This window comes from Rosa chinensis, chromosome 4 (assembly GCF_002994745.2).
Source record: "Rosa chinensis cultivar Old Blush chromosome 4, RchiOBHm-V2, whole genome shotgun sequence".
NCBI classification, from domain to species: domain Eukaryota; kingdom Viridiplantae; phylum Streptophyta; class Magnoliopsida; order Rosales; family Rosaceae; genus Rosa; species Rosa chinensis.
Window position 1 is genome coordinate 64743492 of NC_037091.1, and position 27019 is coordinate 64770510.

Genomic DNA, 27019 nt, shown 5'->3' on the forward strand with positions numbered 1-27019 from the left:
GGAATAATTAAGTTGGTATGAAACCTAGCTATCCACATAGCTAGGGAATTTAATGTAAAAGATGATAATCAATACTTGATACATAATAAGATTAGGTCATTTTGGAGCATAAAATGTCTTAAATTTCTAAGATTTTCATGATTTTTCAAATGTTAGGCTCTCATTGATAAAAGAAGAATACCATACCATTAAAGTTGAGGGTAAATATTTCGATACTTTCATGAAATTTTAGTTAATATCATCTTCTTCTTTTTTTCTTTATTCACACCTTATTTCAAGATTAATGGCGGTATCGCAAAACCTTTTAATCTGAGATTACAGAATTGCCATTACCCAAAGTGAGCCGTCGAGTTTTGAAAGTCAAAAGGTTCTAATGTAACCGACAGAGACATGTCGACCCTAATTGAAAATTTTAACGCAACCTTGTGAAAGCAGGTGCCACCCAGAAAAACCAAATAATCGTTTTGTATGTGTATATATATATATATATATCTAATTGAGAAGTCATGGGTTAGGTGAAGCACAGCAACTGCACCATTCGATTCCAGGTCAAATGGAAATCGGGAACCTTGAAAATCACGTACAATCAGAACCCATGGAGGAATCATCGCAAGCTCAAATTTCCCATCTTGCTTTGGATATTGGAGGCAATATACTTGATCTTAATCTCTCTTCTGATCATTTTGGGTTTGTGTTGTTTTGCTGAAATCTTGTCAAAGGTTTGATCTTTCTTGCTCCCCCTTGTTTTGGTTTTGACAGGCTCTTTGATTAAGCTGGTCTATTTTTCACAAAACAGTGATGGTGGTTGTTCAAAGAGTAGCGTACAAGTTTCTAATGGAAATGAAGGTGGTCCTGTTCTTCAAGGGAAGCTCCATTTTGCGAAATTTGAAACGGCTAAAATACATGATTGCATAGACTTCATTCAATCCAAGCAACTTCGCGTTACTGGTATGTACATGATTTATGTATCAGTTTTCCATGTTTGTCACTACTACTTTGGAGCTTTTCGAACAGTTACTGTTTATTGTTGCTAAGTTTGTTCATGATAAGTAAGTGAGGATGTTGAAACTAGCTTCTTTGATTGTCTGCATGAGTTTATTGGATTGAAACTAGCTTGTTGTTGCTTTTCTGATTTGATTAACATCAATCAATGGGCGTTCTTTGTGAAATACCCCTGTAAATAAAAATTGAAGCTTTGGCCAAAGAACCCTTTATTTTGATTGGGGAAACTACCCCATTTGAAATTTCTGTGGTCTTGAACAATTTCAACTTCCGGAAAACGGAATGTCCTGTATATGTTTGCCAACTTGCTACTTGTTCAGTCTCTCACTTTTTCTCTGCTAAAGAAGCTTTCAGATGCACTGTCATCGTAGTTATTACTTCTCGTCGTTTTGGTCATTTGCTTATCGTTTTAGAGGATTTTCAGGCTGCCAGCATAATGGTGCTTCTGCCAATGAGAAGTGCGTTATTAAGGTAATTTTTTTTCTTTCAGCTATGTAATGCTATGATTGTTTGCAACATGCGCTTTTGAAGTATGCAAATGTATTAAAGTAGTGATGATGGTGCGTAGGCCACAGGTGGTGGGGCATACAAGTTCGCGGATCTCTTTAAAGAAAAACTTGGGATTTGTCTTGGCAAAGAAGATGAAATGGACAGTCTTGTAGCTGGAGCAAATTTTCTGCTTAAGGTGGGATCCTAATACAACATTCATATATTGGTATGTACAAGTTGGTGCCTTTGTTAAGTCCTGTCATGTATTGCATAGGATGTGTGGTTTGGGATGGGCACCACCTTTCTCTTGAAACCATGTAAATTTCCACTTCTTTGGGACAGATATTTCTGGTTCTTTGGGATTATGAAAAATGGCTTGCACTTCATTCATTTGTGCCTTCCCATTATGTCATTACTGATCTCTATTTGTACCTCGTGGCAAATTGTTTTTATCTTCATTGTTCTATGAATATCTTATCTGAAAGTATTATTGACATGCTGATTGTTATTTAAGTAGTCAGTTCACAACGAAGCATTTACATACATGGATGGTCAGAAGGAATTTGCGCAGATTGATCAGGAAGATCTATACCCCTATCTCCTGGTTAATATTGGCTCTGGTGTCAGTATGATCAAGGTGTTCTCATTATATCTGTTTCTTGAATTATTGAATTTCATGTACTTTAGCTTTTACTAGGCTTCTCATTTTCTTAAATATTTTGCATATATAGGTAGATGGACCTGGTAAATTTGAGCGTGTAAGTGGAACCAATGTGGGTGGTGGCACCTTTTGGGGTTTAGGAAGGCTTTTAACAAAGTGCAAGAGGTATATACTTTCTTTTGCTTCTCCATAGTGATATCAAAGACATTATTATATGATTTTTCCCTTGAGCACCAACGTTGTTAATCTGTCTCAGTTTTGATGAGTTGCTGGAGTTAAGTCATCGGGGAAATAATAGAGTGGTAGACATGCTTGTTGGGGACATATACGGTGGCACAGACTATAAAAAGGTAAATATTCTTGATATCCCCCTTTCGGTTCAAGATGATGAAATCTTGTTGGTTTCGATATTTCTGCATGTCACTTTAGAGGGTTCCTAAACTTAAAATATGGCAAAGCTTCTTGTTTTTGTTAACTTCTCGTGTTTATTAACTGAGTGTAATTTTTCTGATGATTCCAGATAGGCCTTTCATCAACTGCCATTGCTTCTAGCTTTGGCAAGGCAATATCTGATAATAAGGAGCTGGAAGATTACAAACCTGAAGATATTTCTCGGTCCCTTTTAAGAATGATTTCAAATAACATTGGACAGGTAAGCCACGTTGATAAAAGGTATTGCTGGCAGTGAATAATATTTACTTTACTATTGATGTAATAATATCAGAGTGGTAAACTGGTAATGCATGTGGGTGTGGAACATTTTTGTTTACGTGTCTGCATAGATTGGTGACGCTACATGTTAGCCTGCTGCACATATATCTCTAGCCTATTTAGTTCTGCCATAACTTTTGCCATAAGTTGTAATAACTATTTTTGTCTCATATTCTTTCATTTTGCACCTTTTGTCCAGATTTCATACTTGAATGCACTAAGGTTTGGGCTCAAGCGCATATTTTTTGCGGGATTTTTCCTTCGGGGTCATGCTTACACCATGGACACCATTGCTGTTGCTGTTCATTTCTGGTACTGTTTTTTCTTTTTCTTTTTTCATTTCTGGTACTGTTGGAAATTGTTTCCTTTTTCCTGCCCCAGAATTGAAGTATTTAGTTTGGTATAAATCCTTCAGAACATAAAATTGATCCCATGCATGAACTCCATAGATCAATTCCCTTGCTGATGTCACAAAAAATGGTTCCTTTCTGGGCTGTGCCAGGAACATTATGAAGTTGGGCTTGATTTTTACTCATCCATCATTTCTCATGGTTGTCATTCCTCTGGTCCTTCTTTGCAGGTCTAAAGGTGAAGCCAAAGCAATGTTTTTAAGGCACGAAGGGTTTCTTGGAGCATTGGGTGCATTCATGAGCTATGAGAAGCATGGCTTTGATAACTTGATGGTCCATCAGTTGGTGCAACAATCCCCAAGTGCATCCCATGGAGGAGATAAAACTCATGGTCCTGCAGACTCGGAATTGAATGACAACCCAAGCATAAATTGCAGTATATACTTGTCTTAGAATTTGCATTGACTTCTCCTCCAGGCTCAACACAATACTCAGAGGCAATTCTTGGTTGCCCGTTAGCACTGTGAACGTCAAAGGCTTCATACTTGCGTAGCATATGTAACACTATTGATACATACTAGGACATGTATTCGAGACAAAAAGGATGATAGCTGAGATGGAGAAAGATATTACTCATAATTGCACAATGTAACATCACCTGATTATTCTGCACTATGAGCAGCATCAACCCAGAAAATCTAGATTTTGTACTGTATTTTGGAGATAGCAACTGTGTAACTGTGTCACAATTAAATAAAGTGAATCACTTACTGTCATTGAAGATTTATTATTTTAGCATCTTCTATCCACTTTGATTGTGTGCGGCAATTCTCTTTCGAAAATCAAGAAGACTTCCCAAGTAGCAGATCAAATCTCATTAGGGCTTTCATTGTGGAAGAAAATGGACAGGTCAGGGACTCGGGGGAATGGGGTAGTAGACAAGTAAAAGGAAGATGAAGGAGTTTGAAGTTTGGAGTTTAATCCAACATATAGCATTGACCTGACAGATAAAAAGGATTCAACAATTAGTGTTCAAACTATATGACATGCAAGAAGTTAAGTCATTGACAGATACAACAGACGTTGATGAAACTTTTACATATCAATTTCCAGTGCATACAGAATATAGACAGTACTCCTATATCAATACCTAAATACAATTTATAGATCATCTGGCAGTCGGTAGCCTCCGATGACATTGCTTTGCATTTCTCCTATGCATAGCCCATCTTTCTTTGATGTTACAGGTGTTATCAACTTGATTAAGTACTTCCTCAGACATTTCAACCTCTTTATCAGACTTCTCAGGGTTTAATTCTCCCCGTATTCTGGCGGCTTCAGCAAGAAGATCATTTATCAACATCTCTGTGGTCTTGGCGGTGATACCCCTCAGATACCAAGAAATGGGTGGGGGAGGAACAATAGACGGTTGGATCAGTTGGTCCAAGCTCACCTTTGATCCGATCCTTCCTTTGCCTCCAGTGTGTGAATTATAGTCTGCCCATGTTGTGGGTTTATAGGGAAAGCAGGTTTTTTCATCAACAAAAAGAGGCTCCACTCTCCAGCAGCCTTCAAATCTCTCCATAAACCCTGTTTTGACTTGCTTGAACTTCATCTGGCAAATCGACATTATCAGACATAGAGAACAGCTTTTCCTACGGCATTACAGATATGGTCAAGAGCTTCTAAACAATTAACTACAACTCCACAGAAATAAAGCACACTAGCAGTACCGAACATTAGAAGTGCTGACATCACAAACCTGATATCTACTGATTCTACCTCATACAATGTCACTCAGAAACTAAAATTCACTTTGCTTCAATTTCAAATACAATTAGCAACAATTCAGAGATACTGTTTCTGTTATAGACTCAAGGGCTCAAGGCTGATGTTGATGCTAATGGTGAGCACGTGTAAAAAGAACATGGAGCAAGTGAAAAAGCAACGATTAAGAATTTTCTTGAATTGCAGTGTAACAAGGGGAAGAATGAATCCTTACCGAGTGGTCTTCTCTGTTTTGATCTACTAAAACATGAACTGCAATGGTCCCTGACCACCAAAGAAATTTCCATATAGCTGCTTGCTCTAGATCAACAACCTGCCTAAGACCTTCGTCAACCAAAACTCTTCTGGATATCACCTCCTGAGACAGATAATTAACTTGTCAAATTGACAAATACAGTTTTGTATGGATTAGTATCACAAGAAGGGGAGTGCGAAAAGGTACAAAGAAAAACACTCATGGTGAAGAAAAAGACTAGTATTACTTGCCTTAATATTCTTGAAAACCCTCTTATTGTCGGGGTCAGTTACAATATTATATACTGCATCTGGGGGCAACCCAACATTGACGTTTACACTGAGGTTGCAGAGAGAACCTTTTGGCACACTGACCTGCAGAGAGTAAACTACTTTGTGACTCACGGTTACTACATACTCAGAGAAGCCATAAACTCTTGAAATGTTCCTTCCCAGATGTACTGATAGTTCAAACTTTTTGATTACTTTTTTTTATATTTTTCTACTTGACAACAACAGCTATTACCGATCAAATTTGACATACTGCTTAATGAACACACCAAAGGAAACTATTGTCCATAGAGGGAAGTATATTTCTCACCTTTATATGTGGTGTTTGATCATCCCATGAAGGATTTTCTCTCCATGCTTGCATCTGCTTTTCCAGGTCAACCTCCAAAGATGAAGCCTTTTTAGGGACAGAGCTCACTGTTTTAACTCCATCAGCTTTTGGTAGTCTTCTAAACTGTGACTGAGACATGAACGATGAAGCGGTTATTAAAACTAAATCAAACCAAACCAACAACCACAAGACTCAATCTTCTAGTGAAATGACTGACCTTAAGAAAATTCTGTAGCTTGTGAGGAACCTGGACAAAAGCTTTAGAGAGCACTACATCCAATGCCTTGAGGCGCCCATTTTTCTCGTTCTTCCGGATGTCTATGCTTGTCGTGGGCACCTCTGTCTCACCCATCACTACTGCAACTGTAATGAAATATAAGTATTTATTCAATATTTCAGCAATTGGTATTTCATTTTCATTAGTAAAAACAATGCTGTCTTATGACTTTCACTGGACACGAATTGCGCGAGTGATGAGACTCTCTTATGCTTTTAAATCAGAGAAGTAAAACCATCGACTTGGTTATAGCAATATGTCTTCTGGAGTTCCACAAACACTAGAATAGAAATTAGTTAATTTATAGTACATCCAATTCTTGAACCTTATTTAATTCTCAGTACTCAAGCTACAACCAATCACTATACCAGAAGACACCTAGTACATCTTTCTTAATGAACTGAATTTGATCCAACAATTTGCAACAACCATAACCCATCAACATATACTTCAAACTCAGGAGCTTTAACAAACAAAAAATCAAGAAAAAGCACAACCCATCTCAAATTTCAGAGACACCAAAAAGCAAAAACCATGAGCCTGAAACAAATATAATCTGCAGAAAGAAAGGGAAAAGCAAAATCCATAGCTCCTGAAATGAACCCAGTAAATGAAACCCGAATTGTACTAAATATTTAAGGTGGGAATAAAAAAAATGAATGGGTTTGACTTACAGAGCAAATCTAACAAGAAGAACAGTCATTCCTCTTCGGTTGGAATGATGAAGCTGATCCAACTATCTGCTGTTTTTCCCATTCTTGGATTTCTACACAGTAAGAGTTGCACGTGTAATTAATGTAAGGTCAATCATCACTACTGGCACGTGAGATGATTTCTTTTTAGGGAAAATGATCATTTACCCGATTTTAGGCTAAAAATTGCCCACTTGCTCCACCAACTGTTTTTTAACCCCATTTACCCAAAACACTCTAAGAGATTATTTCCCCTTTACCCAATTAATTCTTTTTTCTTTTTTTTTGAGACTTTTTTGCCCTCTCCTTCTTTCTCACTTAGAGAGAGAAGTCACCTTCCACCTTGCTGTGCTACGGTGACCAGTGGCCGGCGCGGTCTCCGGCGACCAGACTCCGGCGACTGGTGACAGGACTCTGGCGAACGGTGACCGGATTCCGGCGACCGGTGACCGGACTCCGGGGAACGGTGACCGGATTCCGACGACCGGTGACCGGAATCCGGCTATTATTGCCCCCCAGTAATCATATTATTGCCTCCCAAAAATCATATTATTGACGTCCAGTGAATTGTATGAACTCCCAAAACCAAAATGAATACACTACAGGAACAATTGATCAATTTATAATCATATTACTGCCCCCCAGTAATCATATTATTGCCCCCCAATACAAAGTCTAATGTTTCTACTGCCTCCCAATAGACCACCAAAAATGCACCTTTTTGTAGGATTCACAGATAATTTGACTTTAATACATAGAAAACAACATATAACTTATCAAAACACCACACTATAGTGATCCATGTCCCTCGTATCAAAGTCTACTGGGGGCCAATAATGTGTCTACTACCCCCCAGTAGACCATCAAACAAACCCCACAGTTACATTGAAATGTCAGATTACTTACATTGTTGAACATATAGTAGATCATTGACTTTCATATTCTCTTCCATTTAGCAAGAAACAAAGAAGAAAGAAAGTAGTCAAAGGACAATAGTGAAAAGTCGCTGTGCCCCAAGACGGCAAGGTTTCGATTTTGGAGAACTACAATTAACAGCAGGATCGTGCATGCTAACTACATGGCATCATCTCGTTCACTCAATCACCACACTCAAATATGCAGAGCACCAAATTCCGACTCCGCTCACAGAACCTCACTGGAACCCGGCACAGCAGCCGGAGATGGCCGAGGACGGCAGTTCAATAGTTGGAGAGTTGGACCGAGCGGCAGAGGGATTGTCATCCAGAGAAGCGGAGCTAAGGCAAGAGATTGAGCAACACAAGCACGAAAAGGCGGTGCCGGAGGAGAAGCGCCAATTCGAGATTCTAGAGAGGCTGAAGGTGAAGGACGAGCTCCGGAGCCAAGCTGTTGATAATGGAGCAGTTCCAGGAGACCGTTGCCTCCATCGTCTCCTTCAAGGTCGAGTCCGACGTCATGTTCCTTGACGGCAGCGACTTCCTCAAAACCGACGCCGAGGTCGGCGACGACGGCAAGCTCCACGTCAAGGTGTGGAAGTCCAACGCGTCCAGACGGTCGCTCTCGGCAATGACTCCTTGCGCCGTCCAACCTCACCGGAGCGTGAAGCAGAGAGAGAGAGAGAGAGAGAGAGAGACTCTGGGAGGAGAGAGAGTTTGAGAGGAGACAGAGATCGATGAGTTTTAGGTGAATTGACAGGACAAAATTGTCAATAGATATTAAATTGGGTAAGTGGGGTTAAAAAACTCTTAGTGGAGTAAGTGGGCAATTTTGTTGTTGAAATTGGGTAAGTGGTCACAGCCCCTTCTTTTTACTCTATTGTTGCTTTCACTTAAGTATCAAACAGAGATGCAATACTAAAATTGTGGTTATTCTACATTGTTAAAACATTAGTTGATTATCAGATCGCACGAAGGACCTGATGCGCGTGAAAAGAGGCCAGGTCTTGGAGGCATGGATCAAGGGTACACCATAGATCACATCGTGGAGTCAGGGAAGCTCATTACTTTATTTAGTGCTCCAGATTACCCACAATTTCAGGTGTGCTCACAATCCCTTGATGACGATTATTCTTCAAGTTCATTAATAGAGTTTTATGTTAAATCCTTGCATGTGTTTGGAAACTGTTATTGGCAGTTTGGCACTTTCTATAGCGGTACTCAAATTCGATCAGTTGATATACATTTATAAAAATGAAACGTCTCACGTATGTGATTCACACAATATCATTTATGAAATGATTTGTTACATTTCGTCGCATGACAAAACATGTTAAACTTTGTCGATTTCATTTCTTATTGAGATTTTCCTTTATTAATTATTGGTAAAACATGATTTTTTGAAACTGTTTCAAGTGACGGACCTCCAAATCTTGATCTAATTTTTTTTTATAATGAATTTTCATAATTTAAGAGTAATAGGATTTGACCACTTGTACGTTGATTTGAGTTTCATTAGGATTTTTTTAATATGAACTTTCATTTTCGTCACTAGTACGTTGATTTGACCACACGATAAGATTTAAGAACATACATAATAATTTTTTATTTTTTTTAGAATACATGCATAATAGTTCTAATTTTTAAAATTATTTGACGGGTATGAATACTAAATAATAGCGTCTCTCACACACACTTAAATATCTATACATCATGTAATATTTGACTAAAGAACATATTCTGTAAAATGGATCTAATGTGTTCTACTACTCTATGCATAGATAGGTGGCTTAATGGGTTGGAGCATCTTATTGGTGTGAAGTTTACGAGTCATAAACCAACCTATAGACGCTAGAAATATCAAACACCAATCTTTTTTCATTTAATTTCTTTTCAAGACATGTTTAATTACTTATTGTTTGAGCCCAAAAGTAAGTTTGGCGAAATCCTTTAGTGGGTCTGAGCCAGTGAGCCGATACTTGCGGCCCAAAATGGGATTACATGGACTTGGGTCGTGATGCTGCTTATCCCGTGTCTCATAAGGAGATATCATCATTAATTGCATGAAGATTTGAGCGCTCAGAAGGGCGTGAAGATATATTTGCAATTAATACGTGCGTATCCTACTGCTCGCATCCAGCGATCACGTCTAGGATTCTAAGAGGCAATTAATCTTTGCCTATATTCTAGCGACGACAGAGGCGGATAACATTAATTATCGCTTACGATAGATATCAAAACTATTAAGAGTTTTGATTTGATTCAAGGCCAATAACTGTGGCCTAAAATGTAGTATTTCATTCCTATTTGGACAATGAATCTGCAATAGCCTATATATAGAGGCTAAAGACAATACAGAAAGATCTCTCTCAAATCAATCAATCCCAGCGATTACAAAGCCTCCCCGGAGCAAACCCTCAACCTCGTTGAAACCCGGTGACCGCCCGCCAGTCCTAGTCTCCTCGCGAGCCGACTGTCAGCCTCACCAGTTCAACCCGGCGACCGTACTTCCAGTCCCAGTCTCCCCAGGAGCCGACTGCGAGCACAACCGCCACTGTTACTTCCAGCGAAGCAAGGGTAACGCCCTCGCACCCAGCGAAGCTAAAGTCACGCTTTAGCAAACCCGTGCTTCTCTCAAACTTCCCAGTGATTGCTCTGCTCAGCCTCTCAACGTTGAGTATCGATTTGGTGAACGCAAAGAGACCACAACCAAAGCCCTTACCCGCGTAAGGCAAGAAGTCCTTCTCCGGAAGGCAAGAAAAGAACCCTGTGACGAGGTTGGTGCTCTCCTCGTCCACAGCGCTTGAAGAAGAAGTCAGGTCACGGGACTACCCCAACGACTGCACCCCGCGGTGCTGGCACGCCTGCGCAACCACTCGCCCAAAAGAGACTGTTTGCACACCAGCTGGTTTTGGAGCCAAACATTTTGGCACGCCCAGTGGGACTAACATACTAGGGTTTCTTTCTGAACGCAACCATTGGGAAGTCTAGCAATAACCCTTACCAAAAAGGCTACGCTAGCTGCCCAAAGCATAAGACCTCCAGCTACAGATCGCATTCTCGTGCGGACTGTCGTGGTCTATCTGAGGAACAAGTAACGCAACGATTCTCTCTGCAGGCTCAATCATCCAGTATGTCAACTTCGCAAGGTGAGAATCACTTGGCCGCAACTGAAGGTCAGAGCGTCAACACTAATCAGGCTAGCGAGCCTGTTAGTCCCTCCACTGTCAACGCTGTAGTGGAAGCGGAAGAGGCTTTTGTTTCGAAGCCTATCCCGGAGGGAGCAACCGTCGATGAGACTATCGCGATCCTTATGGACAATGTCGATAACCATCGCAAGAAGATGGACGCGGATCTAGCCAGAGAAACCGCGAAATCAGAGAAGCTCCTCCGCGAGTTTGAACAGCGCATGACTCTTTATGCGGAGAATACCAGGCAGCAGGTCACACAGACAGAGAGCGCCTTGAAAGCGCAAGCTATAACTATCGCTGCCGCACAAGATGAGCGTCATAAGACAATTCTGAATGCTATAGCGGATCATTCCAAGCAAACCACATCGAACATTGCTGATCTCCGCAAGGAGGGGGCCAACTTGGCAACTGAAGTGGCTATGCAAAGAGCTGAATTGAACCATGCGAAGGAGGTGATGCACACGGCTTTAGGAGACCCTAATACCATCCTTGGCTCTCTTGGCCAGTCGTCCGGTTCAGGCAAGTACGTGCCACCAAACCAGCGCGACAAGGCCAACCAGAACGTCGGTTCTTCGTCGGCGATGGCTGCTACTACTCCATCGAAGAACAAGGAGCAGGCCTTGGTTATTCCTGGCGGTAAGGAAAAGGTTGCTTCATCAGGTGGACAGGCTGCCAGGAAGCATCAAGCCTCGAAAGGTATAGGAGCTGCGTCAGAGCCTACGACTTTTGTCCAGTATGACAGTGATGGGGCGGAAATAACATATCAAGAATGTCCAGGAAGCTATTATGCGCTCGACCAAACTGGCACTCCGATCAAGATAACCGCTCTATCAAAGGAAGAAATTATTCCTGCAATGACTCTCCCGCCAAAAACGGCTACCCGCACTGTACATGGCGGGGAAGGATCAACAGTAGTAAACCAGGTAGCCCCTGAACAAACTGCTCACCGAGCTTTGGTGATACCCCCTCCACCTCCGGGTCCGGATTACGTGAGACGGGACGAGGTAGAGGAGATGATCAGAATGGCAAACCCTAGGGCCCAGCCAGATGGAGTGTACGAAGGACCTTTCCCGCCAAACATCATGCTCGCACCCTTCCCTCGAGGTTATAAGAACATTATTTTTACTACTTTTTCAGGGGAAGACACGGAAGATGCGGCCACTCATCTGGCCAGATTTAGGGTGCAATGCGGCCAATATCAGAACGATGACGTCCTCAAGTGCAGGATCTTTGGTACCTCCTTATCCGGCGCTGCCTTCAGATGGTTCTCTAAACTTAGGCCAGGGACAGTAACGGATTGGCCGGCGATGGAGCTACTTTTCCGGGCAACTTTTGGGAATATTGAGCCTGAGGTAGATCTGGCCTCTCTTACTCAGATGGCCCAACAGCCCGCAGAATCAGCAGTCTCTTATCTTCAGCGCTTTCAAATCCAGAAAGCCAAACTGAACGTCATTCTGCCCGAGAAGGAGTTGGTCAAGTTGGCGGTTAAAGGCTTGGAACCCCGGCAAAGAAAGAAGCAGCATGGCAGCATGATACAGTCGATGGGGGAACTCATCACAGAAGTAGGCAGTTTTGAGCATCTCCTTCGAGAAACAGATGCAAGGAAGAACGCTTCTAAAGGAACGTATGTGCCCGGTAAACACCGTACGGTAGCGGCCCTGAGCTACCAGCCGACCACTTACGACCCTTATTATCACCGCGGTACGCCAGAGACGAGCCAGGACGATGAAGAGGAAGAGGATAATGATATATCTGCCTATGAACTGACTGGGAAGAAAAGCTTGTCTTTGAAACAGTTGAAGATGTCCAAGGAGCCTGTTAAGCTCAAGTCAATGGCTTTCACTAAGCCGGAGTTCACGGCATATACCTACGATGCCAACAAAGCGCACGAGATTCTCGACGAAATGATTGCTGCGAAGATGGTAAAAACTGATTTTGGGCCGTTTCCGCGGCCAGAGCAGTTGAAAGGAAAGAAATACTGCAAGTTCCATAACCTGTGGAACCACAACACTGCGGACTGCGTAAAACTTAAGGACCAAATTCAGGTATGGCTTAATAACAGTAACTTGCAGGTCGAAGCTCCAGTCACCGCGACGGCACTAGTGGATGTGGACCCCTTCCCTGATACTGGGGTTAATATGGTCAACATAGACTGGAGCAGGAAGCAGCAACGGAAACCGACACTGGATTTGGCCCCAAGCGAACAGGGTTATAAATCCGCCGCAGGTGAGGCATCTATTAAGGATAAAATTGCGACAACCACCCAGGCCTCACCTGTGGTTCTTTGTTCGCGATGTAAAGAGGAATGTGGTATCCAAACGCCGAATGAGGAAGCTGAGCAGACATTTCGCTTTGGTTCCCTACCACCAGTCAAGTGGACTTCCCCATCGCGGAACTATCAGCCTACCAGCCCGAGGGAGCGGGAGAAAGTGACACCACCTCCTCCCAGAGATTCCAATTTATTCCTGAAACTAAAAGCAACCGCGAAAGAACCAGAGCGGGAAAAGGTCAGAAGTGACTGCAAAGATGTTTTGACCAAGCCCTATATACCACCTGCAGCAGCTAATCCCATCAAAGAAGGTAGATGGTACACCAGGGAAAAGGGGAAGGCAGTGGAGATTAGCCCATCCAGAAAGAGGAAGCTACAGCGCCGTTTCGGTGAAGCCAAGCGCACTCTAGAGGCCTTAGACCAAGAGTTGGTTATGTGGAATAGAGAAACAGACACGGCAGAGGTGGTCCCAGCCGATCCCCGTCCGTTTCCGGTCTCCGCAAATTATGTAGATGCCAGATACTATTTGGAACCTATCACTCCATTGCAGGTTAGTGGCATCGACGATAAGGGCCGCCCCACAGGGGTGACGGCCTCTGAACTGGCACAGTGGGGTCTCACGCTCGCAAAAGAAGGCTTGGAGCGGCCTGGCCATGCTGTGCCCAAACCGTTAACTGATTAATGGATTACGACCTCACCGAGGAGGGATTGGAAGCCTTCCACTCGATACACGAGCGGTTGTCATCATACATGGTGGAAAAAGAGGCTTACGATCGCATTGCGACCTTAGAGGTCGTCAATGAAGAACTTACTGATCCGGAGGATGACGAGGAAGTCCACATTCAGCTCGCTCCAGCGGCGCTGGACGATACACCTCCCAAGGTTAAAGACCCTACAGAGAAGGTCAACCTGGGTACGGTAAGCGAGCCTATGGAAGTATCCATCAGTGCTTACCTAGAGCCTAACGAGAAACAGAGGCTCATCGAATTATTGCTAGAGTTCAAGGATTGTTTCGCGGAGAAGTATGAGGACATGCCCGGCCTGTCACCAGACTTGGTTTGTCATCAATTACCAACTCTGGCTGAAAAGAGGCCCGTCAAGCAGGAGCCTCGACGAATGAACTCCGAGACCCAGATCTTGGTAAAGGAAGAGGTAGAGAAAATGCACAAGTCAGGCATCATACGGGTGGCCAAGTATAACCAGTGGCTATCTAATATAGTGCCTGTCCGGAAGAAAAATGGCAAGATAAGAGTCTGCGTTGATTATAGAGACTTGAATCTCGCCACACCTAAAGACGTTTACCCCATGCCGGTCGCGGATATGTTGGTGGACGCGGTGGCGGGCCATGAGCTGTTATCCTTCATGGACGGCACTGCAGGATATCACCAGATTCCGGTCGCTGAAGAAGACAGACACAAGACTGCTTTCCGCTGCCCTGGCTTCGCGGGAGTGTTTGAATATGTAGTCATGCCTTTTGGCCTGAAGAACGCCGGCGCGACGTATCAAAGAGCCATGAACCTGATCTTCCACGACATGCTGGGAAAGGTGTTAGAGGTATACATTGATGACGTAGTCGTCAAGTCTCAGAAGCGAGGGGGTCACTTCGCAGATCTCAGGAAAGTGTTTGAGCGCATACGCCAACATAAACTCAAAATGAACCCGGCCAAATGTGTGTTTGGAGTGCTCGCCGGAGATTTTCTGGGGTTTATAGTCCACCAGCGAGGAATTGAGGTCCCCGAGGACAAGGCAAGCGCAGTTATTCATGCATCTCCCCCACGGACGAAGAAGGAATTACAGCGTCTTTTGGGTAAGATCAATTTTCTACGGCGTTTCATCTCTAATTCTGCAGGGAAAATCCAGCCTTTCTCACCTTTGCTGAGACTACAAGGACAGAATGACTTTGTGTGGGAATCCAAGCATCAGGAGGCTTTCGATAGTATCAAGGCCTATTTAGCAAACCCACCAGTCTTGGTTCCCCCTAGACCCGGAGTCCCGTTAAAACTGTATATCTCAGCAGCCGCCGCCTCCATTGGTAGCCTGCTCGCTCAGGACGATGAGGACGGCATCGAGCACGCTGTGTTTTATCTCAGCCGTGTACTGACAGATTGCGAGACAAGGTATACCCCCATGGAAAAGCTGTGCTTAACCCTATACTTTTCGGCGTGCAAGTTGCGACATTACATGTTATCCTTTACTACTTGCATCATCACTCAGACCGATTTGGTCAAATATATGTTGTCCCGGCCTATCTTGAGAGGCCGCATTGGCAAATGGGTATTGGCACTTTCAGAGTTTTCGCTCCAGTATGTACCCCAGAAGGCGGTCAAAGGGCAGGCTATCGCAGACTTTCTAGCACATCATCCCCAGCTAGAAATACCCGTACTGAAAGAGCTAGAAATTTCCTGCAACGCCACGACTCGACCAGATAAAGCATACATTCCTGAATACGAGGTCTGGTATCAGGCTACTATTTTTCTACAACCCTGGGTGTTATTCTTTGATGGCTCACGAACAGATGCTCTGGCCGGCGCAGGGATTGTTTTGGAGAATCCTGCCGGTGACCGTTTCTCTTATTCTTTCCAGTTCACGTTCCAATGTACTAATAATCAGGCTGAATATGAAGCTCTCATCATTGGACTTGAAGTCCTGTTGGAAATGGGCGTCCGGGACGTTCAGATTCGCGGAGATTCTCAGCTCGTGATCAATCAGCTTCTGGAAAAATATCGCTGTACGAGTTGGCTGCTCATCCCCTACTTGAGTCGCGCCATTGAGCTTCTGGACCAATTTACAGATGTTGATATGGAACATATACCACGTGAACGTAACTTTGCTGCCAATGAGCTTGCTCAGCTGGCTACAGGCATTAGCTTGAAATACGGAGTGCGCGAGCGCATTCTGAAGGTTGAGCGCTGTACACTACCTTCGTGGCTTGCTCGCCCTGATCCTCCAGATGAGCCCGTGGTTGCGGTACTCGAGCCCATTGATGTTGATTGGCGGATCCCACTGATTGAATACCTCAAACGACCAGACTCCAGCGCTGATAGGAAAATTCGTTTCCTCGCATTGAATTACTTCCTTAGAGGTGATGAACTACGCAGACGTGGCGAAGATGGTATAGATTTTCGCTGCGTCTACGGTCGCGAAGCCAAAAGATTGATGCGCGAGGTGCACACGGGGATATGTGGATCTCATCAAGCCGGACCTAAGATGCGTTGGCTCCTCCGACGTCATGGTTATTATTGGCCCAGCATTTTGAAGGATTGTATTGCATTCGCCAAAGGCTGTGCGGATTGTCAAGCACACAGTCCTGTCCAGCATGTTCCTAACATCCCTATGCAACCTATCATTAAACCTTGGCCTGCGCGAGGCTGGGCGCTGGACTTGATTGGGATGATCCATCCTCATTCTTCCCTACAGCACAAGTTTATCATTGTCGCCACTGATTACTTCACGAAATGGGTTGAAGCAGAACCTCTAAAGGAGGCCTCCGGCACTACCATTCGCCAGTTTATTTTCCGTAATATTCTCTGCAGGTTTGGCATACCTGAAGTGCTGGTGTCGGACAGGGGGGCAGCGTTCATGGGAGGCCCCGTTGAAGAGCTGGTGCATGACTTTGGCATTCAGTTCACCCATAGTACTCCATATTATGCTCAATCTAATGGCCAGGCGGAGGCAAGCAACAAGATAATCATCACCTTACTAAAGAAGATGTTGATGGAGAATCCTAGACAGTGGCACGATACTTTGTACGAGACACTTTGGGCCTATCGCACTTCTAAACGTAACCCCACCGCCACGACGCCGTTCGCGCTTATGTTTGGACATGACGCTGTCTTACCATTAGAAATTAATGTGCATTCCTTACGGGTCCAAGAACAGCATCATTTGATTGGTGAGGACTATGTTCAAGCAATGTGGCAGGAGCACGAAGACTTAAGCGAGCAGCGATTGGCCTCTTTGGACAATTTGGTGATGGACAAGCAGCGTATCGCCCGCGCCTATGACAAGAGGACGCGGGGTCGCAGTTTCAAAGACGGTGACCTCGTTTGGAAGGCCATTTTACCCCTGGGTGAAAAGGTCACCGGTCTCGGTAAATGGACGCCGCGATGGGAGGGACCCTTTGTTATCCACCGAATATTGGAGCGCGGTGCTTTTCACCTCAAAGACATCGACGACGCTATCCATCGCAACCCTATTAACGGTCGGTTTTTGAAAAAATATTATCCCAGTGTCTGGGAGTTTGACGATCCTCCCGATTCTGTTTTTACTCCGACTAGGGGGCAACCTTAATCTTCATCGGCTCGCAGCGTTATGGTTATTCGGCCTTTTCTCTGTGGCCTTTCTGTTTTGTTTCTGCTCCCCGCTGAACATTGGGGGGCAACATCTCAATATCTATTAGGACCTACACAAGAGGTTTCATTTTAAGAACCTATACAAGAGGTTTTGTTTATGATTATAGTCCATGTTATCAGTTACGAGGTTGTTATTCATGATCTTGACAAAAGACAAAACGTGTTAAGAATAAATACAAGGGCCTATACAAGAGGCTTTCATTTTGGATTGCTTTTGCTTTTGCGTTTGTACAGATTTTTGAGTAAATCGAGCATTTTTATTCATAAAGTGGCTTTGCGGCCAGAAGCATATAACAGAATAGAGCAATACAGGTTCACATGCGAGCGACAAACATGAAAGTTTAAAATGTTCGCCGTGGCCGTGTGGAGAAGGATCTAGACGCTACCACCTCAGAGCATTCTTCCCCCTATGATCGGATCCTCCCCCATCTAAGTCGCCGCTGCTGTCATCGATGCTGGAGGAAGAGGGAAAAAGAGGGCCTTCACTCCCCTGCTGGGGCCTCTCCTCCAGGCAGAGTTGGGCTCCAGAGCAGGCGTGACTCACAACCACATCTACCTCCTGGGGTAAATCAGAAAGTGCGTACCCAGCCCCCAGAGATAGACCGCGGAGGCAGAAAGGAAAGCCTCAAAGTGGCCTTCCTCCCCTCCTCCGTTTGCTCCGCGCAGGCAATCTGAAAAGTTGGACTCCTCAGAATTTGGTTCTGCCGCGTTAGGAGCGCGGCGTGTTCTTCGGTTTAACTGAGACTGGCAAGTTCATCCATATTTTCAGTAACCAGAGACACGCCGCTGGACCTGAGATTAGGCCATGAAGCCTAACCAGGTCTTGAGATTAAGCCATGAAGCCTAAGAATCTGTGGCTAAGGGTGAGATTACGGTGGGAAGACTTTAGAAAATGGAGGAAAAGCAACAGGGCTGGCGAGTTCATCTTTGGAAGAAACATGGTGGTTGGGTTATCGCTCTTCTTTGGCAGCTGGTATTTATAGGGTTGATCTCACACCGTGCGGTAGGCAGTTGAGACGATTTCAACGCCATCAATAAGAGAATCAATGCGGTTGAATGCGATTATCTCGGAAATGGAAGATATTGAAAGCGCGTGGGAAGCAGGACAGTCTCCAAGAAAGCAACCGCCCAAATTAGGATTATCTTTTCAACGGTCTTGCTGTTCATTAATTGGCAAACCTTAAATGATATTTGGGCCGAACAAAGCGGGCTGAATATTGTATATATTAAACATATCCTTATACAAAGTAAAATGGGCCTAAAACAGGAGGCCTAAAGTTTTCGACCCGCATGGGTCAAGCGAAGCAAGTGCTCATCCAGACGAAAGCTAGCGTCGGCAGCAGCGTGCTCTGCTTGTCGAACTGCTTCGCGCGCTTGAGCCAAGTTCTGAGACATTGCTTCTAGCGCCGTTAGGGGCTGTTCTATCTGAGGCTCCTCCTGCGCCAGTTGGGCCGTGACCGTCACTAGTTGGGCCTGGGCTTCGATTAGTTGGGTTTGGAGATCCTGAATGTGGGTCCGAAGATGGTTCTGTGAGATTCTCAGATCCCTAACGCGAATCGCTTGATCGCTTGGAGAGTCGCGAGATACTTCTGCTTGTTGTGCAAGGCCGTGATAGTGAACCTGAACCTGCCTGGCCTGCGCGGCCGCGGTCGTCCTATCTTTGATCCTTGCAGGAAGATTTTGCAAGAGCTCATATATTTCAACGAATTCATCTTCAGCGATGGCGCATTCGCGGCGAAGTACCATCAGATACTCTTGAGCTCTGGCAGCTGCGCCCGGCAGTAAAATGTCAGGACCCAGGAGTCGCTGCAGATTGTCCCTCGCTTCATCCGCGACCCTCGGGGGAGCCACTTCGAGTACGCGAACAAGTCTTTCCAGCCTATTAGGAGGCTCAGGAGGAGGAACTTCAGCGATGATGTCTGCGTCAGCGGTAGCAGCAGCAGGGCCTACTTGAGGTTCGATGGTCGGGGCCGCAACTTGTTCTGGTACTGCATCCATATCAGCGACTATCTCTGGAATCTGGGGGGCAGGTTCTTGATTCGCCATGCCGTCATCAGCGGGCTCAGCAGGATCAGGGACAGCGACCTCCTCAACAGGGACGTCACTCTGCAATGAGGAAAGACGGTCAGGTGTACAAGAAGAATAGGAACTAAGGCACCAATTTTCAATTAAGAATACCTCTGCCATAGGACCCTCGCATGAGACGTTTACTGGCGCGGATTCCTGAGCTTCCTCATCAGGATTGCGATCAGATGATGCGAGTGCTGGTGGTTGTGTAGCGAGCAGTTCCTCAGTTGATGCGTCCGGAAGGGGCGCATTCTCTTCCGTTTCATCAGAACTATCTTCTATGATCTGTACAGGGATAGAGGCTGAGCCGCCATCAGTGCTGACGGGAGGTGGAAGATTTTCAGGTCCCACGGATGTTGGCGCTCGCGAAGCGTTTGTCCCTTGAGCGGCAGCTGAAGAGCCTTCCCCGGCCTGGTTGGATGGTCTGCGACGAACCTGTAAAGGAGAAGGGTGTGAAACATGGGCAGAGACAGGGATAATTTCTAACATAGGCTCTTTGTTTCTTACCAGCCGGTCGGCCATCGGTTCATCTTCTTCCCAGGTGCCAGTATGAGCATCCGAGCTACTACGCTTGCGGGCTATAGCAGCCACGACCTGGGAGAAGCGAGAGATTAGCATTCAAATCACAAAGTTGGTCCTGAAGACAAAGGGTGCTTACGGTTTGTAGATCGTCGTCATCAGAAGAGGAAGAAGAGCCCTCAGCTGTAGCTTCAGCAAGTACTGCTTTTTGTTTTCCAGTCTGTCCAGCGGCCGGTGAAGCATAGTTTGTGCGGCGGCCAGGGCGCGGCGCACTCCCCTAATACAAACAAGAATGAGTAAATGAAACAAAGAAGGAGTCTGCAGAAATTAGAGTTGCAGTACTTACTTCTGGAGGTGGTTCACGAATTACGATGCCAGCCTGGGCCGGGCGAGGAACTCGCGTAGGCCTGACCACTTGGAGGGGTCGAGGCCTGTTGGCGTCTTCAGAAAAGCGAGCGAGCACTTCAATATCAGTGGGGTATGGGTTCCTGAGCTCGCCAAAGAGAGTAGCGAAGAGTTCGTCATCTGGTTGAGTCCAGCAGTTAACAGAGACTTCTCTCCACCAAATCTCATACCCTTCTTCGGTTCCGTCGACAGCCTCTAGGTTTTGGGCCCAATCGGGAAGGTCGACCAGCACGAGCATACTTTGTGCCGGTGGGGGCCCGGAAGGTGGACCGAATCTTCTCCAGGAAGTGTTGTAGTTCCAGGCATCATACGGAGGGATTGGTACCAATTGGACAAGGCCAAATTGGCGGGCGAAATGGTTAGGAGCGTAGAGCTCATAGCTGAGTTCCTCGGTAGCGAGCCGAATGTCTGAACAAGAGATGGCGCGGCGGAACGCCAGGCGAGCGCGGTCGGGATAACGAGGATCGCCAGGGAGGAATCCATATTGTAACACAGAAGGGAATCGTCTCCCCAGAATTAAATCACAGTATGGCATGTCGTCTAGCAATTACAGATAAGAAAAGCATTCAGAGTAGGGGGGAGATGAGTACTTGTCCTCCCAACAAAACCATCGACCTAACAGTTGATCGACCGGCGGAGATAGCAGGATATCTTCGCGGCGGAAGAATGGGAAGTAGGTCTGGATCCAGAAGTCCAAGATCCAGAAGGGTCCGGAAATGTTGGTCTCAAAGGGGTGCATCGTCGCTTGGTACAGCATGCGATAAATAGCGCCCAAGACCGGTTGTCCGAGCCCGATGTTGCGGCCGTTGTAGAGGGCCGTTGCTAAATAGGTCCAGGTGCCAATGGGCTTGCAGGAGGAGGTGCAGAATATGAATTTACAGAGCCAATATTCAAGGAAAGCGATTCCTTCGGTCGCATTGTGTTCCCGGCTGTAATATGCCAGCCATCTTGGGTATGAACCACTATGAGCGCTGCGGCCTTGCTGGGCCATGGTCAAAGTGAAATTGGTCGAGTCAAATTGACCATGCACATACGGCTCGCCATCGATGGGAAGGCCAGTGATGGTAAGGATGTCCAACAGGGTAATGCTCATTTGACCAAATCTGAAGTCAAATGTGTTGGTGGAGGTATTCCAGAAACAAAGGAAAGCAGTGAGTGGCGAGCGATTACCACCGCGAGGAAGGTGGAAGCACAAATCAATAGCATGGGTGATACCCGCAGCATTCCAGCGACCTAGATCTCGCGCCCGCGCCTCGCGATACCAAGAGGTCTCCTGCGCACTAATGGAGGATGGCCAATTCCCTATCTTGGCTCGATGGTTTTGGACACCCCAACCGCTAAAGTCTCCGGGAGTCCTTCGGAGGACTAGAATGGGCCGTCGGACAGGAAGACCGTACATAGCGATGGCATCATTTGGGATAACACCTTGCGGTGCTGGGCCTAATCCGGTGTGGTGATTGGAAAAACGAAGGAGTAGGGGTCGGTGAATAGTGGTCTCTAGATGAATGCGAGCCCCGATACTGGTGCCCCAGGTCCGAGCAGCCATTTCGTTCAATTCTTCTTCCTGATCGACGACAATTTTCTTAGGGGGAGCCATTTCTGGATTGTTTGCAAAGAAGATAGAGCAGAGATGAGTGCGGCTGTGAGTTTAAATAAAGAATTTTGTGAGGGAAACGATGCGACAGAAAGCGTTTCACAAATGAGGGGACGCGACCCTTATTAATGGCATCGTTTCAAGCGACCGACGCTTCTTTCTAAGTCCCCTTCAATCAGTTGCATTTTAGCAGGCTCGATTTCGGGGCCTGGGGGGCAATGTTTGAGCCCAAAAGTAAGTTTGGCGAAATCCTTTAGTGGGTCTGAGCCAGTGAGCCGATACTTGCGGCCCAAAATGGGATTACATGGACTTGGGTCGTGATGCTGCTTATCCCGTGTCTCATAAGGAGATATCATCATTAATTGCATGAAGATTTGAGCGCTCAGAAGGGCGTGAAGATATATTTGCAATTAATACGTGCGTATCCTACTGCTCGCATCCAGCGATCACGTCTAGGATTCTAAGAGGCAATTAATCTTTGCCTATATTCTAGCGACGACAGAGGCGGATAACATTAATTATCGCTTACGATAGATATCAAAACTATTAAGAGTTTTTATTTGATTCAAGGCCAATAACTGTGGCCTAAAATGTAGTATTTCATTCCTATTTGGACAATGAATCTGCAATAGCCTATATATAGAGGCTAAAGACAATACAGAAAGATCTCTCTCAAATCAATCAATCACAGCGATTACAAAGCCTCCCCGGAGCAAACCCTCAATCTCGTTGAAACCCGGTGACCGCCCGCCAGTCCTAGTCTCCTCGCGAGCCGACTGTCAGCCTCACCAGTTCAACCCGGCGACCGTACTTCCAGTCCCAGTCTCCCCAGGAGCCGACTGCGAGCACAACCGCCACTGTTACTTCCAGCGAAGCAAGGGTAACGCCCTCGCACCCAGCGAAGCTAAAGTCACGCTTTAGCAAACCCGTGCTTCTCTCAAACTTCCCAGTGATTGCTCTGCTCAGCCTCTCAACGTTGAGTATCGATTTGGTGAACGCAAAGAGACCACAACCAAAGCCCTTACCTGCGTAAGGCAAGAAGTCCTTCTCCGGAAGGCAAGAAAAGAACCCTGTGACGAGGTTGGTGCTCTCCTCGTCCACAGCGCTTGAAGAAGAAGTCAGGTCACAGGACTACCCCAACGACTGCACCCCGCGGTGCTGGCACGCCTGCGCAACCACTCGCCCAAAAGAGACTGTTTGCACACCAGCTGGTTTTGGAGCCAAACACTTATAATAATAAATTAGTAAATAGATGAATTGGAGATAAATTCTTGAAGCAATGGTTACTTCCACTGTTCCACACAATTGAATCTAAATGAAATGAAAAATTCATTTTTGATGTGATACACAATGACTATGATTTTATTTTTATTTTTTTTAAGACTATTCTACTTGCCATGCGGCCCATGCCTACTACAAGCCCACATTTTCTTCTCTATATCTCAGTTGAAACCAAGGTCATATGCCTTAAGCCCATCAGGCCCAAAAATCCCAAAATGCCGCTCATACTCCTCCCCGCCTTTTTCATTCTCATCAAACAGATCAAACAAGTACACCTCCACTCCCTCCCCCGCCTTCTTCGGCGTCCCAACCCCCTCCGCCGCTCGCCTCACCACCTCTCTATTATAAGCCAGCGCGTTCTCCACACTCGCCGCTTCCCCACCGCTCGTCGGCCACCCGGTCTCCGAAACCACCACCTCAACTCCCCCAAACCCCTCCCTCTCCAAAGCGCTCACAAACGCGTCCACACTCGCGTCGAACAGGTTGTCGTACACCAACGCGCCGTCTTGCACGGGGTTCGGATCCCGAAACAAAGCATAGTCAACAGAGACATAGGGCCGGTTGTTTAAGTAGCTGAAATAGGGATACAAATTCACCATGAAGGGAGATGCCGTGTCACGCAAGAATTGAAGAAGAAGAAATAGAACTGGTTTGAGGTCGGGAGCGAACGAGGCCGAGGAAGGAGGGTAGGAGATTGATAGCACGGAGGCGGCTTGCGGCGATGAGAGCTTTATTGAATGCGAGAGATTTAGGGTTTGGAGGGCTTGGTGGAGGCTGAGGATGGCGGGAACCACGTGGGGAGTGTAGAAGGGGTCTTTGAGGAAGACCTCGTTGCCGACGGCGATGTAGCGGACTTGGTTGGCCGGAATGCTGGAGAAGATGTCGGATTGAAGCCACCCCACTGCGGCGGAGGAGGTGGTGAGGGTGGGGAGGATTTCGTTGGGGACCCCAATCATGACGCTGATTCCGGAGTTGGAGAAGGAGCTGAGAGTGGCGGGGTTGGCATTGAAGAGGCGGACGTTTTTTATGTTGTTGGCTTTGAGGATGTCGACGGCGACTGTGAGCGGAGGGAGGTTGTTGGCTACTCGGCCGTAGCAGATTCCGATTGGCGGCGGCGCTGCGGACGAGGGTGAGAGAAGATTGAGCAAGAGGAGTGAGAATTGAGAGAGGATGAGGAGGTGGTCATAGTGATGATCAAAGTTCTTTGGCATTTTAATTTGCATTGAGCACAAGTTTGAAGATGATTGAGAGACGGTGTGTTCTAATTGTTTGGAGTGGGGAATTAAGCACCAGCTAGTAAGATAATGAATATATATATATACACACACACACACATACTTGTTCTGATTTTGGGTTGGTTTGAAGTAGATTGTGCTCCTCTTTTGAGGCCATGTTTATGTCTCTCTCAAACATGCGACTCATACTGCAACTGGTCAGACTTAGAAAGTAATTAGAAGTGCAAGAGGTGCTTAAAGTTTAGAAGTCTTGGAGATGGGAATGTGAGGACATGATTAGGTGTGTGTTCGCTACTTCGCTAGATCCATGTATAGGGATAGGTAAGACTTTTTTTTTTTTTTTTAAAAAGGAAGGGATAGGTAAGACTTAGGTTGTCACGCCTCGAATTTTGAATAATTAAATTCAAATCCGCAACGCGATAATTTAACAAGCACAAAAAAAACTAAGCAACTAAACAAACTGAGCTCACAATGTCAATACCGACTCGTTCTTTAGAGTCACATATTACATTACAGATAGTTTACAAATCAAACTGAATGAGAATTCAATAAGTAAACACACCCACCACAACTCACTACACAGCAGAAGACTTAAAACTAAGAGTACCCTTCGACGTCCACGCTACCGAACGTACCCCTTAGCTTCGACGACGATCACTCGATATTCTAACCTGCACAATAAACCCTACACCATAGAATAGTGCACCGGGATTGAACAAAACAAACCCGGTAAGCTTTTTAAGCCCGTATGAGTAAACTCAAATAAAGTGACTCACATCACGCATACTTATAATTTCTCAATTCGTGAGATGAATTAAAGCAACAATATTTAATTCCACAACACAACCAAACATCAAGTTCATATCATCTCAACGACAAATCACACTCACTTTCCCTCAACATAAAGCACATGTCAAAACGATGACCTCACAACTCATTCACAACTCACTACAAGTCTCAAACCACAACCGCACTTACAATTGAATTAAGTAAAATTAGTAATCCCTGCATGGAAACTTAGTTTAGGAGATCACATTAAAAACAAACAATAGAAATCATATAAATCCCTGCATAGAGTTTAGTTCAGGAATTTACATTAAACAAACAATTCAAAAAGCGGTAATCCCTGCATATAACTTAGTTCAGGAGATTACATTAAAACAAACAATTCAACAGACAGTAATCCCTGCATATAACTTAGTTCAGGAGATTACATTAAAACAATAGAATTCATAGAAATCCCAATCTCACGTAAACACAAACGAAAAACCCCAAAAACCTTTCCTGAACAATGACAGACTCGAGCTCAACTGAATCTTAACCTGTCACCTCTGCCGAGGTTCAATCTTACGACCAAACTTTAGACCCTTCGGTCCTCAGAATAGAAATCCAGGTTACCACTGTAACCTTCAAACTTCAGACATTTAAAGAAATCTCACACGACTCACAAATGTCACATCATAACTCCAAATCACTCTTTCAACAATATAAGTCATCAAATATATCTCCAGAATAAGTAAATATTTAAATCAATAACATGAATGAAATCACCAAAATTCCACATATCACAATGCCACACCATCCAGATATATATATTTCACATAAATATATATATATATATATATATGTAGTCATTCACGCAGGAATGACCACTAATACCAACTATAATATTATAAATTATACTTCTCGAAAATCATTTTCTATCAAAACATTGTTTTAACCTACCCATGAACTGTTGTTAATCAAGTTCTTATATTTTAAACAATTAATTTATTTTGATAAATATGATTTTGCAAACAACAATTAAATCTACTAAATCAAATATAACTAATTTATCGACCGAAACACCGTGAGATTTACTCACCTCAAATCTAGCTGCGTCTTCAATACAGCCTAAAATCACAATCACAACCGTCTGCCCAACCGAAACCGTCAATCACCTAAACAAATACGATCCTAACTTAGCAATTAATTCATAACACACTTAAACGACGATCCAACGGTCGGATTCTCACGGATCGCCCTTGAGATCATCCTATCAAAATTATACAAAGATCCAACGTTGGGATCCTCGCGGATTGCAAACCGAAGATAACTCATAAAACCGAAACCCTAGCATGCATCAACTTTCTCCAAACTGACCTTATAATATATCAAAAAGACCGTATCGATGCGTAGATGAATAAACTGAAAACAGAACACAAAAATAAGGCCAGACGCGCCGCCACGCACCTCCACAAAATAAGGCAGAACACTGGGTAAAGGTTCGTGGAGTGACATTGTGGTAGACTGGGATCAGCTGTCATTCGTTCCTCTTGGACCTTGGAACTTCTCCGATACACTGGTTCGCTAGTCGTTATGGGGCT

The 27019-nt window shown here is 44.9% G+C and overlaps 3 protein-coding genes across 6 annotated transcripts; 1 reads left to right on the forward strand and 2 right to left on the reverse strand.

Moving 5' to 3' along the window:
- Window positions 1–418: 418 nt before the first annotated feature.
- On the forward strand, window positions 419–3989 carry LOC112197609 (pantothenate kinase 1). 2 transcript variants are annotated; one of them, XM_024338346.2, is made up of 10 exons: window positions 419–687; window positions 797–948; window positions 1427–1473; window positions 1571–1687; window positions 2009–2128; window positions 2223–2317; window positions 2409–2502; window positions 2673–2804; window positions 3063–3175; window positions 3444–3989. In XM_024338346.2, exons 1-10 carry the CDS (start codon window positions 554–556, stop codon window positions 3664–3666), a joined length of 1227 nt encoding a protein of 408 aa, XP_024194114.1. In that variant the 5' UTR covers window positions 419–553; the 3' UTR covers window positions 3667–3989. The 2 variants fall into 2 exon arrangements, with proteins under 2 accessions (XP_024194114.1, XP_024194115.1); XM_024338347.2 differs by having other exon boundaries at window positions 423–647; window positions 760–948.
- Window positions 3990–4074: 85 nt separating this feature from the next.
- On the reverse strand, window positions 4075–6962 carry LOC112197610. Of its 3 annotated transcripts, XM_024338349.2 has the most exons (7): window positions 6809–6962; window positions 6075–6220; window positions 5837–5986; window positions 5488–5610; window positions 5216–5359; window positions 4364–4828; window positions 4075–4213 (listed from the first exon to the last, which is right to left on the reverse strand). In XM_024338349.2, the coding sequence occupies exons 2-6, from the start codon at window positions 6207–6209 to the stop codon at window positions 4382–4384; spliced, it is 999 nt and encodes a 332-aa protein (XP_024194117.1). In that variant the 5' UTR covers window positions 6210–6220; window positions 6809–6962; the 3' UTR covers window positions 4075–4213; window positions 4364–4381. The 3 variants fall into 3 exon arrangements, with proteins under 3 accessions (XP_024194117.1, XP_024194118.1, XP_024194116.1); XM_024338350.2 differs by lacking the exon at window positions 4075–4213 and having other exon boundaries at window positions 4228–4828; window positions 5837–5980; XM_024338348.2 differs by lacking the exon at window positions 4075–4213 and having other exon boundaries at window positions 4228–4828.
- A 16617-nt stretch (window positions 6963–23579) lies between these two features.
- LOC112199767 (probable glucan endo-1,3-beta-glucosidase At4g16260) lies at window positions 23580–24629 on the reverse strand. The gene has a single exon (XM_024340736.1). The coding sequence runs from the start codon at window positions 24627–24629 to the stop codon at window positions 23580–23582; it is 1050 nt and encodes a 349-aa protein (XP_024196504.1).
- Window positions 24630–27019: the final 2390 nt, after the last annotated feature.

Coding starts and splice junctions, on each gene's coding strand:
- LOC112197609 (XM_024338346.2), top strand. CDS start 554: ATGGAAATCGGGAACCTTGAAAATCACGTACAATCAGAACCCATGGAG. Junction 688..796: donor CTCTCTTCTGATCATTTTGG/GTTTGTGTTGTT, acceptor TTCACAAAACAG/TGATGGTGGTTGTTCAAAGA. Junction 1,688..2,008: donor GAGCAAATTTTCTGCTTAAG/GTGGGATCCTAA, acceptor TTATTTAAGTAG/TCAGTTCACAACGAAGCATT.
- LOC112197610 (XM_024338349.2), bottom strand. CDS start 6,209: ATGGGTGAGACAGAGGTGCCCACGACAAGCATAGACATCCGGAAGAAC. Junction 5,987..6,074: donor AGCTACAGAATTTTCTTAAG/GTCAGTCATTTC, acceptor TTCATGTCTCAG/TCACAGTTTAGAAGACTACC. Junction 5,611..5,836: donor ATCAAACACCACATATAAAG/GTGAGAAATATA, acceptor TACTCTCTGCAG/GTCAGTGTGCCAAAAGGTTC.
- LOC112199767 (XM_024340736.1), bottom strand. CDS start 24,629: ATGCCAAAGAACTTTGATCATCACTATGACCACCTCCTCATCCTCTCT.